Genomic DNA, 18908 nt, shown 5'->3' with positions numbered 1-18908 from the left:
GTGGCAGCACTTAGAAGCATAGAAAGAACAAGGAATGACTCACACCTTCCACTAGAGAAAAACAGTGGGTAACGTAGTTCTCAAATGTACTTTAAGAACTGCTGCTTGAATACTGTAAGACTTTAAATCTAACTTATGCTTAAATAATATCATAATTGCTGCCAACATGGAGCCAGCTTCAAACTATTAACCGCACAATCCAAAGGGACTCCAAATGTATTGCAATTCGCAAAAGCATTACAAATGTTGTCTAAGCATCACTGAGAGAGATCAATTAGTCTAATTTTAAGTGAACAGTGTGAGCAGTAAATACTATTTATTTCAGAATTATAGCTGAATTTTGTGGAAAAAGGCACCATGAAACTATATAAATACAATATCAAATCCTTCCAAATGGATTTAAGTTCTCAAATGTACAACATTCTTCAGTTCAACAAGTTTTCATAAAATTACAGCAAGATAACAATATTTAAAGTTCAAACAGTGAAATAAACTATTTGCATGTGAAATCTTTTAGTGTCTGTACGTAACATAGATATGACATTACATGGAGGAAGTGGGGTGTGGGGGGGGATGTCAGTGATACATTTCTAAATCAACAGGTCCCATGCCAAGGGCAGTGGGGTTGTAGTCATCTTTTGAAGTACAACTTTCTGGTCAAGTTTTAAGACCAGAATTGTGTATTTAATATGAAAAAGAGATTGCTTCATTAGATCAATTGCATCTTCCACAATGACATTTGTACATTAAATACCAGTCACAGAAAGAGCCCCATCTATTTGTCTCATTATCAAAACAATCTTACAGATCTGAATTTAAATCTAAGACAACACTGACTCAATCCTATTCCCTTTTATCATTCCACTACAGAACATGACAAACCAAGTTTACTGCATTAAGTCTCATTACAATAAACTGAGCAGAATATTAAAGTATATTCACCAAGGATTACAATCAACATGTGATTGCAAAAGATATGCTTAATTTTAATGGAGTCACAACGATATTTTTACATAATTCTGTTCTACCCCACAGTAGTAAAACTCAGCAAAATGTGTTCATTAAATCTTGTCCTTTTGGGAGACGTCCTTCACTGGTCCATCAATTTGTGCCTTCTGCGCATAATTTCTAAAAACTCAGATGATCGCTCAGTGGCTTCCTAAAATCAAAAAGTTTCAAGGTAATGACACTTCACTAATGACTATTTCCTTCGTCAAAAGATTCTACTCCAGAGTCACAACCAGCAGCACTGAGTTTTTCTTGCCTCCGCTTCATAATCTCTTCCAATTCTGAGGTCCCACGTTTATCCTGAAATTAAATATACAAGTTTTAAAATTGTGGATAGTCCAGGGGCAGAGGTGAGGGGTTAGAGGAATGAGGAGAGGAGTGGAGAACTTCAAGTTAGCATGAATTTAGTAACTCATTGTACTTGTATTTAAATGCTCTCTTACACATGCATTAGTTTTTCTCCACATGTATAAACTGAACTTTAATTTGTATTTTCTTGCATTTTAAACCAGTTCTCTAATTTAGGGTTACCAAATCATATTTAAGATATTTCCTCAATGGTTATCAATTTGCCTCTGTGTAAATTGAACAATCTGTTTTTCCAGACAGATTTACTGGACTATTAAGTTTTTATTAATATGTATCAATCAATGCCAGCTCTATGGTGACTGCACAATTAGCAATTTCACCTAGTCTTTCTGCCGACTGACCTTACATAGTATTTTGCACTTATGTACATAGTAAACATTGTACATAGCAATGAAAGACTGTTAATCTTGAAACTGGAGAGTTGTTTCAAAGAGTTGGCACAGGCACAATGGGCCTGTAAGTTTCTCCAATTCTTATTTAAATGGATACAAGCTTATATATATCGAAACAGCTAACTTTCTATAACCATCCATTTGGTCTTTGAGTTTCCACTCACAGTAAGTTCATTTATGAAAGTGATCAGAGTGCCATCTATTGGTTATAGCTTTAATGATCAAATTTTATGCATCACTTATTCCAAGAGAGCTGTGAGGTATAACTGGCTAAAAGGCTGGGTTTCCTTTTATTCATTCACTGGATGTGGGTGCCTTTGGCACAGCCAGCATTTATTGCCCGTCATTATACAACAGACTGTCTTGCTATGCTATCTCAGAGGGCCATTAAGAGTCAACTACGTTGTTGAGAGTCTGCAGTCATGTACAGGCCAGACCAAGAAAGGACGAAAGGGCATTATGAACCAGATGAGTTTTAAAATTATAATCTGGTAGATTCATGGTCAGCATTGTTGATACTAACTTTTTATTCCAGATTTATTTAATAAACTGGAATTTGAACTTAGATCATTAGTCCAGCCCAACAACCACAATACCCCTATCTACGAAGTGAGTGCTAATTCTTAGCAATACACCTCCTCTACTTTTATAACCCCACTGCCACAATGAAAAGTCACTAGACTTTCAAAAGACTAGACTTCTTATTTTTCCCTTGCTCCCATCCAGCCCACCATCTGCCGACTGAAGAAGTGGTTTTGAGTTTGTGATCTGGTTTCCTAAGTGCCAGCTATTCTCTGAAGGGCAGCTCACAACCATTCTTCTTGTAGCAGGTTTGATTAGATTTTGGAAGGCATTATGGTTAATCACAATGTGATGCACTGTTATATTGTATATTGTAATATTGTAGAAAGTCTGGAACTTAGAAAGAACTTCTTAGACTAATTCAGGACCTATATTACAACTAAATGCACAAACATAGCAGTACAGAAACAGCAAAAAAGGGATTGTGACAGCATCCTATAGCCAGTCAAAATATTTTTAGAGCATTTGGGAAGAAGGACCTTAATACAAGAGCCTGATCGGTAGGATTTAAAAAAAAAAATTAAACCCCAAGTAATCTCTTGTGAAGTTACAAATACATTGTATACAAACCATGTCAGCTATTCAGGTATCTCCATTGTTAATATAATTTTCCTTTCATTAAACTGGGAATATTTTTTGCTCCAAGGTAGCAGTGCAGATTATGGCTGCATTGATACTAATATTTCCATATCTATTTCCAAAATGAAGGGTTTGCGAGAGAGTTCAGGAGTTATTTGGGAAATTTACTTGTTAAAAAATATAAATAAAAGCTTGTTCCCCATCCTAATTTCCCTCCAACACAATAAAATTTAGGATTGTTTTTATAAACTGTCAGGGAAATTAATGTATATATAGGTGAGCTTATCAGAATCAGTTTTTAAGAAAGACTGGCAAAACCACCTATGGTGGAAAAAGGAGAAAGATATAATTTTTTGTTACCAATGCAAGTACCTTAGGCAAACATTACTGTCCTAATTTTTTTTCACAGAAGAGGTAACAACTAAGGAAGTTATTTTAGGGTGTAGGGTATGGGAGAAATGTGGAGCACAAACATGTAAATACATTGCTGTGGCAGTCGTTACCCTTTGAGTACTGACTCGTTTGTTTTCCAGCCAAGAAATCCATTGTTTGAAAATGTTCCGAGTCCACAAGTTATTTGCCAGGTTTCTCTGGCCATTCATTAAAAGGTAGTTTTGGGGATGTGTAACATCACAAATCCTTTAATAGTATTACAATTAACTTTTTTTAAAAAGCAATTTTCAATTGTGATAACAAACATACAATGGCAGTGCTCAAAGGGTTTTAAGGTTCCTTTTTGTTGACCAAGCAAGGTTGCATTTCAAAATAAATATAAACAATGAGAATTAGCAAAAAACCTGTTATATTTAAAACCAGATGCAAACTTTAGAAGTAGTCATTGTAACAACTTAAAATTAGGAATCATTTCCTCATTTTAATCGCATGTTGAAATTTACAACAGGGACCAGGTAAATAATTCCAATTTGTAAGATCAATCCAACCTATTTGGACCTGAAAAAGGACTCTAAGAACTGCCAATTTAAGCAAGAAAATTAAGTATAATCTTACTGTTACTTAAACTTGAATAGTAAGAGATAGTCAGGACCCATGGAGTCAGCAGAGCACCTGCAAGTAGGAAGACAGCAAGAAACCACAAAACAAGCCAACAAAAACCCAGCCAAAGAAAATGAAGAAAGCTTTTAAGCAGTTCACTGCAGCCACAATTAACAGAAGTAATTCTTAAAAAGTCAAATGTAAAACATATTGAACTTCTGTATCCAAGTAACTTATGTAAATTAGAAACAATAGAAGTCTCAATACCAAGTCCTGAGGCACCTCACTCAGTAATTTCATCCGTTGTATCCCTTCTACAACTACCCTCTTGCTATTGTTGTACCAGCAGTTTTATTTTAATGTTACAATGAACCTTAGCAGCTATGCTTCTTCCCCCCCTCACCCTCCCCCAGATCTCTCTTTGTCCCTCATAACCTCTCTCATGTTTCTACAATTTGTTCCATATATCCCATTTGGCCCCCTGCTCCCCTCCCCTGGAGGATTTCTACATAATTTCTCCACTATGTTGCTTTTAATTTGTATGCTTAATACCATCACCTTTCAACATAGAACAGGAAGGAGATTTATGATTAGATGAAGATTCATATAGATTTTTTTCCCTTAAAAAATTTACTTGCAAGTCATTTAACAGCAATCCATTATTCAATTAAAAACCATTATTCACTTACTCAATGGTTTAGCATAAAAAAAATTCTATTTTTGAGTTTAAACTTCAAAATGTCTGAAAAGAAATCTGGTGCATTAGCCAGACTTGTTGCATAAAGTTTAAAAATATAAACCAGGGATTTAGTTACTATACTGACTTTGGCTCAGGAATTGTGATGGGAACGGGCTTGGTATTGTGGAAGTCAGTGCTTGTGTTGTGTTCAGTTTGAGTTTGCTGTAGGATGACAAACCTCGAACTGAGAAATAAATCACTTGGACTTATTCTTCCTGCCAGGTGAAGTTTTTGCTTGCATGACTTCCAACAGCAAAACATATTTTAAGTGGTAACAAATGGTGCATAAATTATGCATCAAATTTTGTCAATCCTGGTAAACAGAACCCATTCCACTTTTCAACTGAACAATAGGCAGACCATCAATGCTTTTTTCTTTCCCCTCATAAAATTACATTTTAACACTTCTTTAAATCAAGTCATATATTTAGCTTCATTTGCTATTGCTCTTCTGTTCTTTAGTTGTTGCATTTTTCCTTATTAAGATTCATTTTCCTCTTCTCAAATCACTCTAATGCTAACTGTCAGTAATGAAGAATACAGACAATTGGACACCTGTTTCAATGGCACTGCACTGTGGTGGTGAAGGGGAAAGACGGAAATGGCAATCCTACTTGGATGGCATAACAGAAGAGAAGGGAGAAGTGTGAGTGGACTGGGGAATTGAGGGGAATACAATGAGCAGAGCAAGGGGAAAGAGATTTTGTGTTTTGCAAGATAAAATTCTGTTGCTGTTCATTTTCCCTTGAAAATTCCAAATCAGTGTCTTGATTAATATACATTCTTCCATCTCTGTGTAAGGCCCAGATATATAGGTTAGGATAAATAACCGACATTCAGCAGCATTGTAAACACAATACATCTAGGAGATTAGCAAGACTTGAATGGGAGTTTGTGCAAAAAGAAAAAAGATAAGAGGGGTCATGTACTCTGGAAGGAAGATTTTTTTTCATCGCAGACAATTAATTAAATTATTCTGCAAAAATAACAATTTCTTCTCTAAATGTGCATTTAAAATCAAAGTGACATGTGGACATCATGCAATATTCTGTAGTTTGTCACTATAAGATGAGCATTCTTTTACAGAACTGGACATGAACACCTGGAGATACCAGTGCCAAAACCAGGAGGCTGTGAATATCAACCAAATCAATGCATCAAGAATTTAGAGAATGTTACAGTGGAAGACTACCTTGGGAATAGCAATCATAGTATAAGGTTTAGATCAGTAATGGAGAACAAGGAGCAATCTAGAATAAAAAAGCTTAACTGGAGGAGGGCCAATTGTTTTAAATGTATGTGTACAGTTCTAGTTAAGATACATAGACATAGTCGTGTTACGAGTTTAATTAAGCATTAAAGTATACCTCCAATGTAGCCTTCTGTACTGTAACCTGACTGTAAACCCGAACACCATCTTCAGGACAAACAGTCTTTAGCTCATCCTTGTTTAGGGAGAAGAGTTGTGCTCCTGAGAGTACTCCCAAACTATTCACAGTACTGCAACGCAAAACAAAAGGTTAAATAGGAATAATATTGTTTCCTAAACTTCAGTGCAATACTGAGAAGCTGCATTGTCAGAGTTGTTGTCTTTTGGATGAGACAAAACAGAGGCCTCATCTGTCAGTTCAGGTGGATGAATGACTATTTTAAAAACAGCTGGGACTCTTCCTGGCATCATGACCAACACTCTGCCCTTCAACAAAAGCAGATTAACTAGTCAATCACCTCAAAGGTGTTTAGCAACCTTGCTGTGCACAACACTAGTTGCTATATTTGCCCTCAAAACAAGAGACTGCATGTCAAAAATAATCTATTGCTTGTGACATGCTTTGAAATATCCAAACCACGTGATATGAAATTAGAGCAGCAAGTTCTTATTTGAAATTACATGTCAAGATGAAATATTAATTGTGGTAATCTCCATATTTTAAGAATTTTTTGATTATACATTAAAATGGTATCAAATCAAAAATTCTTGCACTCAGATTCAGTGCTCAAAAGGGAACTAAATTTTCAAAAAGCTCAAAACTAACAATTGCAATGGATTTGAAATTGCATTGTACTAAGTAGTACAGCTTTTAGTGAAAGGAAATGTTTATATACAATTAACTTCACGAAGAATTGGTGAAATGAAGAATGTTACAGTGGGGGAACATATCAGGTATAACAATCATAGTATCAGTAAGGTTTAGATTACTAATGGAGCAGAATAAGGAACAAACTACAATAAAAGTGCTTTAGCTGGAGGAGGGCTAATTTCAGAGAATAGATGAGGGATTTGGCCCAAATAAATAAGAGTCAAAATCTGCCAGCAGAATTATAATGAAGTGACAGGCATTCTCGTCTGGGTACAGTTTAGGTGCATTCCCAGAAGGGGCAGGATGAGGGGCAAGGGAGGGTGAGAAAAGGAGATTAACCGAAGCCAGAGCTCCCTGGATGCCAAAAGATTTAGAGACCAGGGTGAAGCAGTAAAAGTCAACAATAGACACACCAGCTTGATAATAAAAGGGAGATTCAGGCTGAATATAAAAAGCGCAAAGTGATAAAGGAAATCAGAAGTGCAAACAGGCAGTAAGAGAACAGACTGACATCTACCATAAAAGGAAATGTCTTTCGTGGGGATATTAACAGTAAAAGGCTTGTCAGAGGAGCAGTGGGAATGATAAAGGCCCAAAATGGAGATCTATCGATGGAAGCAAATGGCATGGTTGAGATGTTAAGCATATTTTGCATTGGCACTCACCAAGAGGACTTTGCCATAGCTATGGCAAGGAGGTTGTTGGGTTACTGGATAATGTAAAAAAAAGATAAAAAAGAAGTGCTGGAAATGCTGGCAGTACTTAAAGTGGATAAATCACTTGCTTGGATGGGATACACCTTCGGTTGCTGAGGAAAGTAAGGGTAGAAACTGTGGAAGAAGTAGTCACAATCTTTCAATCCTCCTTTGACATGTTGTGGTGCCAGAGGACTGAAGGATTACAGTAGAGCAGAAATGCTGCAATGATATACTTCATGTAACATGTGACAGCACCTCAATGTCTAATTAAATGTTGTCTGTTAGAAAGCTTTATGTTGCCTTTTGGTCTCAGACAGTAAATATGTGGCAAGCTAGAACTCTGCACATATAACGTGCTACATATCTGAAACAGAGGCTCATAATGGGGAATTAGCGAAGTTTCTTCAATTACCAGGGACTCATCTCAAGTATTATCATTTACAATAAATAACAGTACATAATCTTCAACTGAAGTTTACTTTGTGAAGCGTACCCACAAACTGAGTATGTGGCTGTCTGGCAAAGAAGACAACAATGCTTTTCCAGCTTTTATGGAAAGAATGCACTAAATTCAGAATAGTACAGCACAGAAGGAAGCCATTCATCCCATCGAGTCTGTGCTTGCTCTTTTGAAGTCTCGCTTTTTCCCCATACCCCTGAAACTTAGTCTCTTTCAAGTATTTATCTAGTTCCCTTTTGCAGGCTATTGCTGAATCTATTTCCACCATCCCGATCAGGCAGTACATTGCAAATCCTAATGCATTTTGTGCAAATAAGCTTCCTCTCATGTCACTTCTGGTTCTTTTGCAAATCACCTTAAATCTGTGGCCTCTGGTTATCAACCCTTCAGACCAGTGGAAAGAGTTTCTCTTTAATTACTCCATTCAAACCCTTCAAGATTTTAAACACCTTTATCAAAATCTCCTCTAGCCTTCTCTGTTCTAAGGACCACCTGTTCCTCCACTCTATCCACGTAACAGTAATCCCTCATCCCAGAACCACTTGAGTGAATCGTTTCTGTACCATCTCCAAAGCTTTCACATCCTTTATAAAGTCTGGTATGCAGAATTAGACACGATGCTCCAGCTGGGGCCAAACCAGTCTTTTCTATAGGTTTAGCATAACGTCCTTCCTTTTGTACTCTGTGCCTCTACTCAAAGTCCATGATTCCAAATGCTTTGTTGACTTGTCCCGTCACCTTTGTGCATAAACAATCCTGGGACTTGCTCTCTTTGCACCCCCTATAAAATTGTAACATTTAGCTTGCATTGTTTTTCCTCAATCTTCATGGCAAAATGCATCATCTCTCACTTGCCATTCACACCCATTCCACTAGCCTGGTTTTGTCCTATTGCACTCTACTGCTGTCTTCCTTGTTGTTTGCTACACTGTCACCCTCAAATTTTGAAATTGTGCCCTAAATGTAAGTCTAAGTCATTATGTAAATTTAAAAAAGCAGCATTCCGAGCACTGTAAAAGAGGTGGTTGTCAGAATAGAGGGCCAGGTGAAAATAGAGAGAGACGGTATTAGAAAAGCTGACAGTAATTAAAGTGGATTGTCAACTGGTTTGGACGGGATGAATCCTAGGTTGTTAAGGGAGCCTGAATAATAGCCATTCACCACAACTGTTTTCTATCCCTTAGAAACTTCTGCTGCTACTGTCCCTTTGCTTCAATTTTGTTAACTAGTTTTGATATGTGGTACTTGATCAAAGGTCTGTCAAAACTTAGAAACCAAACAGTGAAAGAAAGAACACTAAATCAAGTCTTCATTCACTTAACAGCTTTTATTTGCAGAAACACACGTCACATACTATGCACTTCCAACAGCACAGGCATCTTTCACCCACCTCCAATAAAAGCCCAGATGAGTCCCCAACTAATAACCTCCACCTGAATACCCATTTGATATATAACTAACAAAGTTCTCTTCCTTGGTAAACTCTGAAGCAAAGTATTCATTTACCACCTCAGCCATGGTTAGCTTGGCAGCTAGTGTGCAAATCAGACACCAACAGCGTGGGGTTCAATTCCTGTTCCGGCAGTGGTAGACTCAGGACCAATCTCTGCACCCCACCTGCAGTTAAAAAAATCACGGCATTTTGCTGTGGTTTGGCGAATAATCGCCAGGAGCCTGCCTTTAGGCAGGGAACTGGAGAAGATGACGATCTCAGCCATGTCTTCAGCCTTCAGCAAGGGATCTCTATTTTGGTCCTGAATCAGCCCCACCACTCCTCTGACAATCTGTTTACTGTTAATAAGTCTATACCTTTGGCTTCCCTTCTGTGATAGCCATTGCAATAAAATACATACATACAAACATTGGGATTAGGAGCAACCATAGGCCATTTGGCCCCTCGAGCCTGCTCCGCCATTCAATAAGATTATGGCTGATCTGATTGTGTTCTGAGCTCCACATTCAGCCTAACCTCGATAACCTTTTGACTTCCTTATTAGTCAAGGATATCGACCTCTTAATAAATACTCAATGCCTTAAAAATATTCATTGACACTAACTCCACTGCTCTCTGAGGAAGAGGTCCATAGAACCACGACCCTGTGGAAGAAAAAATTTCTTCTCATGTCTGCCTTAAATGGGAGACCCCTTATTGTGTCCCCTAGTTCTAGTCTCTCCCACAAGGGGAAACATCCTTTTAGGATCCGCCCTGTCAAGTCCTTTCAAGATTATATGTTTCAATAAGATCATCTCTCATTCTTCTAAACTCCAGTGGATACAGGCCCAGCCCATGCAATCTTTTCTCATAAGACAGCACCCCATCCAAGCTATCAGTCACATGAACCTTCTCTAAACTACTTCTCATGCATTTGTATCTTATCTTAAATAAGGAGACCAAAACTGTACCCAGTGCAATAGATGTGGTCTCACCAATGCCCTGTACAACTGTAGTAAAAATCTACTTTTATATTCCTTTTCCCTTGCAATAAGTGGCAATATTCTATTTGCCTTCCTAATCACCAGTTGTACTGCATACTAACCTTCCTGATTCTTGTACCAGGACACCATTTAAATTGTATATTGCTTTTCTATTCTTCCTGCCAAAGTGGACAACTTCACATTTTCCTGCATTATACTCCATCTGCCAAATTTTTGTCCACTCACTTAACCTATCTGTTTTTTCATTCATGGGAGGTGGGCATCACTGGCTAGGCCAGCAGTTATTGCCCATCCCTAACTGCCCTCGAGAAGATGGTGGTGTGCTACATTCTTGAACTACTGTAGTCCATGTGTTGTAGGAATACCCACTGTGCTGTTAGGAAGGGAGTTACAGGATTTCGACCCAGCGATAGTGAAGGGCATTCCTTTGCAGACTCATGTCCCCTTCACAACTTACTTTCCTACCTAACTTTGTGTCATCAGCAAATTTAGCAACCATACATTCGATCCCTTCATCCAAGTAATTGATATAAGGCCCCAGCACTGATATCTGTGACACTCCTGCTCAGTTTGTTGGGATACCTTAACAAGTAAGACTACACAACCAATCTAATTTGCCTCAAAAGACACATTTCTCCATTCATAAATGTTAGTCAGGGTCATCATGCTACTATGATACTTACTATGCCTACAAATGAACTAGTTCACCAGTTTTGTTTCATGGACTTGTTTCATTTTTGTACTTCATTCATCTTTGATGCTGATATGTACTTACACAGCATTAAATCCCTTAGATCGTAACCATTCTGCTACTTCTTCTGGGGACGAATCGTAGGAAATACCAACTGTAGAACTGTTGCTTCGTAACACTTGAAATTTCTTCTGTGCACCACTACGTCCAATGGTAAGTCTATGCGCCAGCTCATCCTGCACTTCTTCCATATGAGATTTTCGTCCTATAATTAGTTTCACAGAAAATACCCAATATAAGGTTCTGTAGCCTTCTAGAAGCAATGCTTTTCAAAATGTCAGCTTTAAAAAGAATTGCAATACAATGAAATCCCTGATTTCAACGATAAATTAAAATAATTGCAAAGCACATTTGACTTCAGCCAATCTGCCTTGCACAATGAAATTTCAATGAGCAGTGGGGTACAGGTATTTAGACTTTGAAGAGATTCTCAGTATTCTCAAGATCTCCATCAAGCGTAACTCAGTCATGGCCCTATTCATTAGCGAAAAACAAAAATTACTGCTCCTTTCAGCACCCAAAGCAGGTGCAATTTTTGTATTTGTCAGAAAGCAGTAGTGGAGGAATCTTGTTTCACATATAGCACTGCATAGAATCTACAGCACAGAAACATATCATTCTAACCAATTAGTAGAAGTTTTTTATGCTCCACACAAGCCTTCTACCACATTAATTCATCTAATCCCATCAGCAAATCCTCTATTCCTTTCTCCCTCATGTTTTTAATCTAGCTTTTCCTTAAATGCATCAATGTTGTTTGTTTCCCAAATTCCGTATTCTAACCACTCTCTTGGTAAAGACATTTCTCTAATGGATTTACTGACCCTTAGTATGGACCCTCTGCTAGTGAAAACATCTTCCCAATATTTAGCCAATAGAGGGAAGATGGTAGCGTAGTGGTAATGTCACTAGACTAGTAATCTCGAGGCCCTAGCTAATGTTCTCAGGACATGGGTTCAAATCCCACCACAGCAGCTGATGGAATTTAAATTCAATTAATAAAATCTGGAATTGAAGGCTAGACTCAGTAATGGTGACCATGAAACTATCACTGATTGTCATAAAAACCCATCTGGTTCACTAATGCCAGTCAGGGAAGGAAATCTGACATCCTTATCTGGTGTGGCCCAAATGTAACTCCAGATCCATAGCAATGTGGTTAACTCTCAACAGCTCTCTGAAATGGCCCAGTGAGCCACTCAGTTCAAGGGCAATGAGGGACGGGCAACAAACGCCAGCGAACCCTTTTTAAACATCACCAAAAATTGGAGCTGAAGTTTCCTAACAATAACTGCCAGAAAGGGTTCATCATAAATGCGGAGAATACAACGCAAGAAAAATATAAATGGAAAACATGGGCTGAATCTTCTTCTCTAACTGTACAAAAAAGCTAAAAGGTCCTTGGTATTCTATTTCAAAATACTAATGATCCAGATTCTGATTAATGGAGTTCAGCTTGAACATGTAGGTACCTTCTGCTATCTTGGGTCACCCATCATAGAAGATGCAGAACCTACCAAAGAAATTTGGGCCAGACATAAGGGTCATTGCATTGTGGACACACTTAAGAGAATGAAGTAGCCCTTGTGTGGCTGGTGATAATGTATGGATGTGAAAGCCAGGCCATCAAGAATAAAAGCATTTGAAATGAAAGGACTCAGGCAGATATTACATGTGTCAAGGATGGCCAAGCAGACAAATGAGTGGGTGTTTGAGAAAGCTGGTATTAAGAGGAATTGTTCGAGGCAATGATATTAAGGACGCTCACATATTTTGGACATATGATGCTAATAGGAGGGGAGTGTTTGGAAAAAAAAAAAAGAGGTAATGCAAGGCAAAACTTTAAAGGTGATCAATGATGGAAAGGCAGTGGATGTTATATACATGGATTTCAGTAAGGCCTTTGACAAGGTCCCTCATGGCAGACTGGTACAGAAGGTAAAGTCGCACGGGATCAGAGGCGAGCTGGCAAGATGGATACAGAATTGGCTTGGTCATAGAAGACAGAGGGTAGGAGTGGAAGGGTGCTTTTCTGAATGGAGAGCTGTGACTGGTGGAGTTCCGCAGGGATCAGTGCTGGGACCTTTGCTGTTTGTAGTATACATAAATGATTTGGAGGAAAATGTAACTGGGCTAATTAGTAAGTTTGCAGACGACACTAAGGTTGGAGGAGTTGCAGATAGTGAAGAGGGCTGTCAAAGGATACAACAGGATATAGATCGGTTGGAGACTTGGGCGGAGAAATGGCAGATGGAGTTTAATCCGGACAAAAGCGAGGTAATGCATTTTGGAAGGTCTAATACAGGCAGGAATTATACAGTAAATGGCAGAACCCTTAAGTGCATCGACGGGCAGAGGGATCTGGATGTACAGGTCAACGTGTCACTGAAAGTGGCAACGCAGGTGGATAATGTAGTCAGAAAGGCATATGGCATGGTTGCCTTCATTGGCAGGGGTATTGAGTATAAAAGCTGGGAAGTCATGCTGCAGCTGTATAGAACCTTGGTTAGGCCACACTTGGAATATTGCGTGCAATTCTGGTCGCCACATTACCAGAAGAATATGGAGGCGCTGGAGAGGGTGCAGAGGAGGTTTACCAGGATGCTGCCTGGTCTGGAGGTTATTAGCTATGAGAAGAGGTTGGAGAAACTTGGATTGTTCTCACTAAGAGCGACTGTGATTGAGGGGCGACCTGATAGAAGTTTACAAAATTATGAGTGGCATGGACAGAGTAGATAGTCAGAAGCTTTTTCCCAGGGTGGAAGAGTCAATTACTAGGGGGACATAGATTTAAGGTGAAAGGAGAAAACTATAGAGGAGATGTGTGGGGCAAGTTTTTTTATGCAGAGGGTAGTGAGTGTCTGGAATTCACTGCCAGAGGTGGTGGTGGTGGTGGTGGTGGAAGCAGGTACAATAGTGGTGTTTAAAAGCCAGCTTGACAAGTACATGAATAGGATGGGAATAGAGGGATATGGACCCCGGAAGTGCAAAATGTTTTAGTTGACGGGCAATATGATCGACGCAGGCTTGGAGGGCCGAAGGGCCTGTTCCTGTGCTGTAGGCTTCTTTGTTCTTTGTTTGTTGCTGGAAAACATGCACAAAGAACACTCAAGATGGCATGGATGGCAGAACATGGGCTGGCCTCTCCATCGGACAGGGAGTGATGGCAGCAGAGAATATAAATCAATGGAAAAAGATTGTTTAGTGTGGCCAATTCTCAGACTGTGGAAGCTACTCAGTTAAGGGAAATTAGGGAAGGACAATAAGCGCCTGCCTTGCCAGCAATGCACACATTCCATGAATGAATAACGAACAGTATAGGTCTGATTTAACAATAATTGCATGGAGCCTTGACTCTACATACTTAAAACAACAGGCACTTTTTAAACCTTAAATTCTAAATATCCAAAAATAATAACCATTTTGTCTGAGCATGCTAAGCAAAAAGGTGAAAGTTACACGATAACCACAAAGTCCTCTTAACATATTCTAATTAAACTATAACATGGGAAGAAACTTTAAATGGCTACAAAAAAAACTTGGTGTAGTTTTTAAGATTGATCTTGAAGTGATATTTGATGTTTCAGTAAGTGAAAATGTCTTTTAAATCCAGTATTTATAATATGGATTGATCTAAATTGAGCTCGAGGGCCTGTAACCAACTGATTCATGGAGCAGCACCTCAATGGGCTAGCAAATGGTACCAGATTTTCTGATCGATCAATGGTGCAATAGTCAACAACCACCACATTTGTTTTATTTTATATATAATTATCTATTAAGAAGTTCTGAATAAGTTGAGAATTATTTGTTTGGCAAAATAAAGATGATGGAACTGAACTTTGCTTCTCTCAACTTACGGTTGAGTAATGTGTGTCCATCCTTCTGAACATCCTTTTGTGCACCACTGCTCTCGATAGAACTGCTACTGTTCTGACGACTGATATTCCTAGAAGATCCTTTAACTACACCACCCGCAAATGAGGCTGTAGGGGAGGCTGAGATATGTGCTGGTGGGGGAGAAGGAGCAGGTGGTATTGGAATAGAAGATCTTGCAATGTAATCCATCTTCTGTTTCTGCAGACGAAAATATGTTTAAAATTATTACTTGTGCCAAAAGTGAAAAACTTTTAGTAAATTCCTTAAATCTAAAAGCTGTAATGGGATTTATTAGCCATCATCATCATGGTAGCTTGGATTTAAGATCGAAAAGATTCAGTACATATAAACATAGTTCAAATAATGAAGGGCAGCATTAGCTTTTCTAGTTCGCTATACCAATCTGGAAAACAATGAATCAACCCTGTCATTTTCCAGTATATTTTTTTCAGTAATTAACTCATTGCCTGTTATTGCAGATACCATGGGTAATTTACTCATTTGTTTCAAAAAGCTTGGATGCAATGTGCCATTTGAGAATTTAAAAAATCGAAGTCCCTCTAATTGAAGTATGTGCTGTTAGCTGCAAACAAAAAGATACATTGGATCAAGGAGCATCCTCAATAACAAGATCTTGCATTTACATAGAGCCTTTAACCATTGTAGAATGGCTCAAAGCACTTCAGTGGCATCAAAAAAAAATACTTGATGAAGGAGGTAGATTTTAGAGGAGTCTCAAAGGAAGAGTAGCATGAGGAAAAAGTAAGTTGAAAGAAAATTAAAACTTCATACACTTAGAAGTAAACAACTCCAAGCTGGGGTTCAACTGGACACCATCATACTTGACTTGTTGGTATAACAATGTTTTACTGAGCCAAAATTTATAACTGCATTAACAGGCAAATCAGGGTGGGGGCTTGCGGCAGGAAAATCAACAAATCAGAAAGTAGCTTCTACAAACAGTACAATTTCTTAGTCTTTATTATAGGTGCAGAGATAGTTTAGAACTTGCTTAAATGAATGCACAGTAAGCCTTGTATATTTAGGGGCACAATTACACGCATTTAAATACAATACAATTCCATGCATAGTTTAATGAAATAACTGCATACTCTGAACAAACTGTGCCTGTAATAGGAACATCTCTCAAAGTTTGGTTGCTTGGACTAAGAAAAAAGCAGGTTGGGGAAGAGCATAGGAGAGTGGGACAGCTTGTATGCCCATGGATTCAGAGGTAAGTTAGGGTTGCGGATATTAGGAAGTATCCCCGTACTCTGTCAAAAATGTTGTTTGGGGAGGTGCTGCTCACTGTTGGTGGATGAGTTGCTGCACTGAAGAATTGTGTTGTGAACTCTCTCTTCATATCTTATTTGCTCTTGCTTTCTTGGGGCAGGACTTCAATTGCCACATGCCAATCTTGCAAGATATTGCTGAAGTAACAAGATGCTTAAATCCTTACAGACTTTGATCCGTTTTCTGCGTGCATCGGATTGGAACTGTAATCCAGTGTCCCCAACAACACAAAAACAACCAAAAATTCAGAACTCTGTTCAGATTTTTGCCTAAAGCCAGATTCCTAATAATGTGCTTTGCAGGCCATTTTAAAGTAAACAGAAGGGACAAAACAGTTAATCAACAGGTGAGTTAGCCGTGTACCAATTATGTAAACATATCTGTAGTCAGGATTAAAAGCTAATTGCTGACAGGAAGGTTTAGCATAAACACTTAATTATTAAAATTCAAATGCAACTATGCTAACATTTTCAAAAATATTGAAACAGACTTGAGGTTTACCCTTCAGAACAATCTCATTCTTCAACGTCAAGATCACAAACAAAACATACAAAGTACCTCAGATAGTTCTCCAAGTAATTGCTGTCAGCAGATGATTGAAGCCAATGAGAACCAAAACAAAACAAAAGCATGAAATGAAGATAAATGTATAAACCTAAGTAATGAGAAGTGACGCTAGTTTACACACCAGCAGTGATGGAGGGGAAACTTCAAACAAAAGTGTTTCATGTTTGCTCAAAAATGACCCATCCTCAGACATGCTCAGCAGACATTCAGACACAAAAATATAGATAAGACCAAGCTGCAGTTTCAGTTTGAAAGCAGATATCTAATGTACCTGGAGATTCATGTGTGCTGTGTGAAGAGATGTGCAGTGTAGCCAGGACTAAAAGTGTATTCTGTTCTTACAATACTATATCATAATAGCATTAAAATGTTTACCTTGAGCCAAGCTGCACGTCTGCTCAGCACTACATAGCTGCAGGCCACTAGCAATTTACATATTATTCGTACTAATCACATAGCGAAACTATTCTGTCAATGTGGAAGAATTTGAATGAAACCTCTAGTTGATTTTTTCCCCCATGGGTTAATTATTGGATATCAGCAAGGGGAAAGCCAACATTACTATACTTGTGAGAAGAAAGTAGAGAATTTGGTATTTACAAGACTTGACTTGCACAAATGCTATATTAGCCTTCAGGGAAAGCAGTGGAGAAAAAACATTTCTTTTTAACAAATTAATTAATTCAGGTTCTCCCATTTTAAGCTCTGTTGTTAACCAAAGCTATATTTTACAGGTCTGGGCCTTTCACCAATGACATCTGACTACAGCTCAACAGGTTATAGAAATGTCTGCTAACCATTAATAAATAATACAGACAATACCTGGGACCATAATTAGTGGAATAGTTACAATGCGTCTAGGCCAGTAGTCATATACACCAACAAATTTTTGAGATTGACATCGTGGATTGAAGTGCCTAAATTGCTTTGCTCCTACATTGATAATTTAAGATCCACTATCCATCTAAACAGCATTATACATCCTAAATCAATTGCTGGTGTCATACATGGCCCAAAGCCAAAAGAGTTGAAATAACATCTTGAACCTAAGTAACTTGTAAGAACCTTTTAAAAAAAGAAATGGTCAATGGTTCTTTTAACTCACTGAGCACCTGAAATTGTTTTGTGGAAGTTACGAGTGGAAATCCAGTACATCATATTATGCTTGGCTGCATTTCTTCAAAAGGGGCTTTGCCAACTGTTGAGCTGAGAACGTTTCAAAACTTAGTTAAGTTGAAATTTAAAGCACACCAAGTAATGTGGATCATGCATGTGGGATTTTTTTTTGATGAAAACAATTTAAAATATAGTTAACCAAGCATATCACTCCAAATGCAACTTAAATACTCAACAAAACTTGTTGTTGAGCAGTCATTTGATACATCTTCAGTGCAGGATTACTGAAACTGTATTAAATGATGCCAGCACACAACTGATGCAAGGGAAAAAGTAGCCCAAAATTAAGTATAGCTTTCTGCAATTAGGCTACCAACACCCTTGGCCTGGCTTCTGAATGCAGCTAAAAATTACTTTTCCTCTTTCTCTTCATTAGTTTCTTTTTACATCCACTTACACCAACCAATCGCCATTTTCCTAGTCAAACAGGTGATTTATTCTAGGTTCAATCTCTGCCACTTGACATGGTCACAAAACAATCAGAGATCTATAGTACCTTACCTGCAAATTTTTTCCTCCTCCTCCAAGGGACCAGGAATAGGAATCCAGCACTGGGGGGACTGAACAAAAAATATTTGCCCACCCTTTGATACCATAGAACACTGCAGTGTTAACATATTTTACCACCTTTGTTAACATTTACTCCATTCAAATTTAATTTAAAAAAGTAACTGAGGCAAACTGAAACCACATTTGCGAAAGAAATCAGGCCAAAGGTTACAATTAAAAGCGTAACTTGGGAAGCTTCTATAGAATGCTTTTAGCCAGGGGACTATTAAAGGACCAGATAAAAGATGCTTAGGTTTGGAAAAATCCACTCATAGGGAAAATCATAGCCCTACCTTAAACAATTCAAATTCCTTTTTTGGCATCAACAGCTGTCAAGGCAGTAGATAAAAATGCAG

General features: G+C 38.2%; 1 protein-coding gene across 6 annotated transcripts in view; it reads right to left on the bottom strand.

Moving 5' to 3' along the window:
- Nucleotides 1-301: 301 nt before the first annotated feature.
- eps8a (epidermal growth factor receptor pathway substrate 8a) overlaps nucleotides 302-18908 on the bottom strand; it is a 170172-nt gene continuing 151565 nt past the window's right edge. For 5 of the 6 annotated variants that reach the window (XM_041201855.1, XM_041201861.1, XM_041201859.1 and 2 more), the window contains 5 exons: nucleotides 18846-18881; nucleotides 14949-15165; nucleotides 11113-11293; nucleotides 6030-6162; nucleotides 302-1308 (listed from right to left, as the gene is read on the bottom strand). In XM_041201855.1, coding sequence (XP_041057789.1) covers nucleotides 1195-1308; nucleotides 6030-6162; nucleotides 11113-11293; nucleotides 14949-15165; nucleotides 18846-18881 — 681 coding nt within the window. In that variant the 3' untranslated portion in view covers nucleotides 302-1194. The remainder of the gene's footprint in view (nucleotides 1309-6029; nucleotides 6163-11112; nucleotides 11294-14948; nucleotides 15166-18845; nucleotides 18882-18908) is intronic. The other variant, XM_041201857.1, reaches the window with a different exon arrangement.

This window comes from Carcharodon carcharias, chromosome 13 (genome assembly GCF_017639515.1).
Source record: "Carcharodon carcharias isolate sCarCar2 chromosome 13, sCarCar2.pri, whole genome shotgun sequence".
In the NCBI taxonomy this organism is placed as follows: domain Eukaryota; kingdom Metazoa; phylum Chordata; class Chondrichthyes; order Lamniformes; family Lamnidae; genus Carcharodon; species Carcharodon carcharias.
This window is presented reverse-complemented; position numbering and strand designations above follow the sequence as displayed.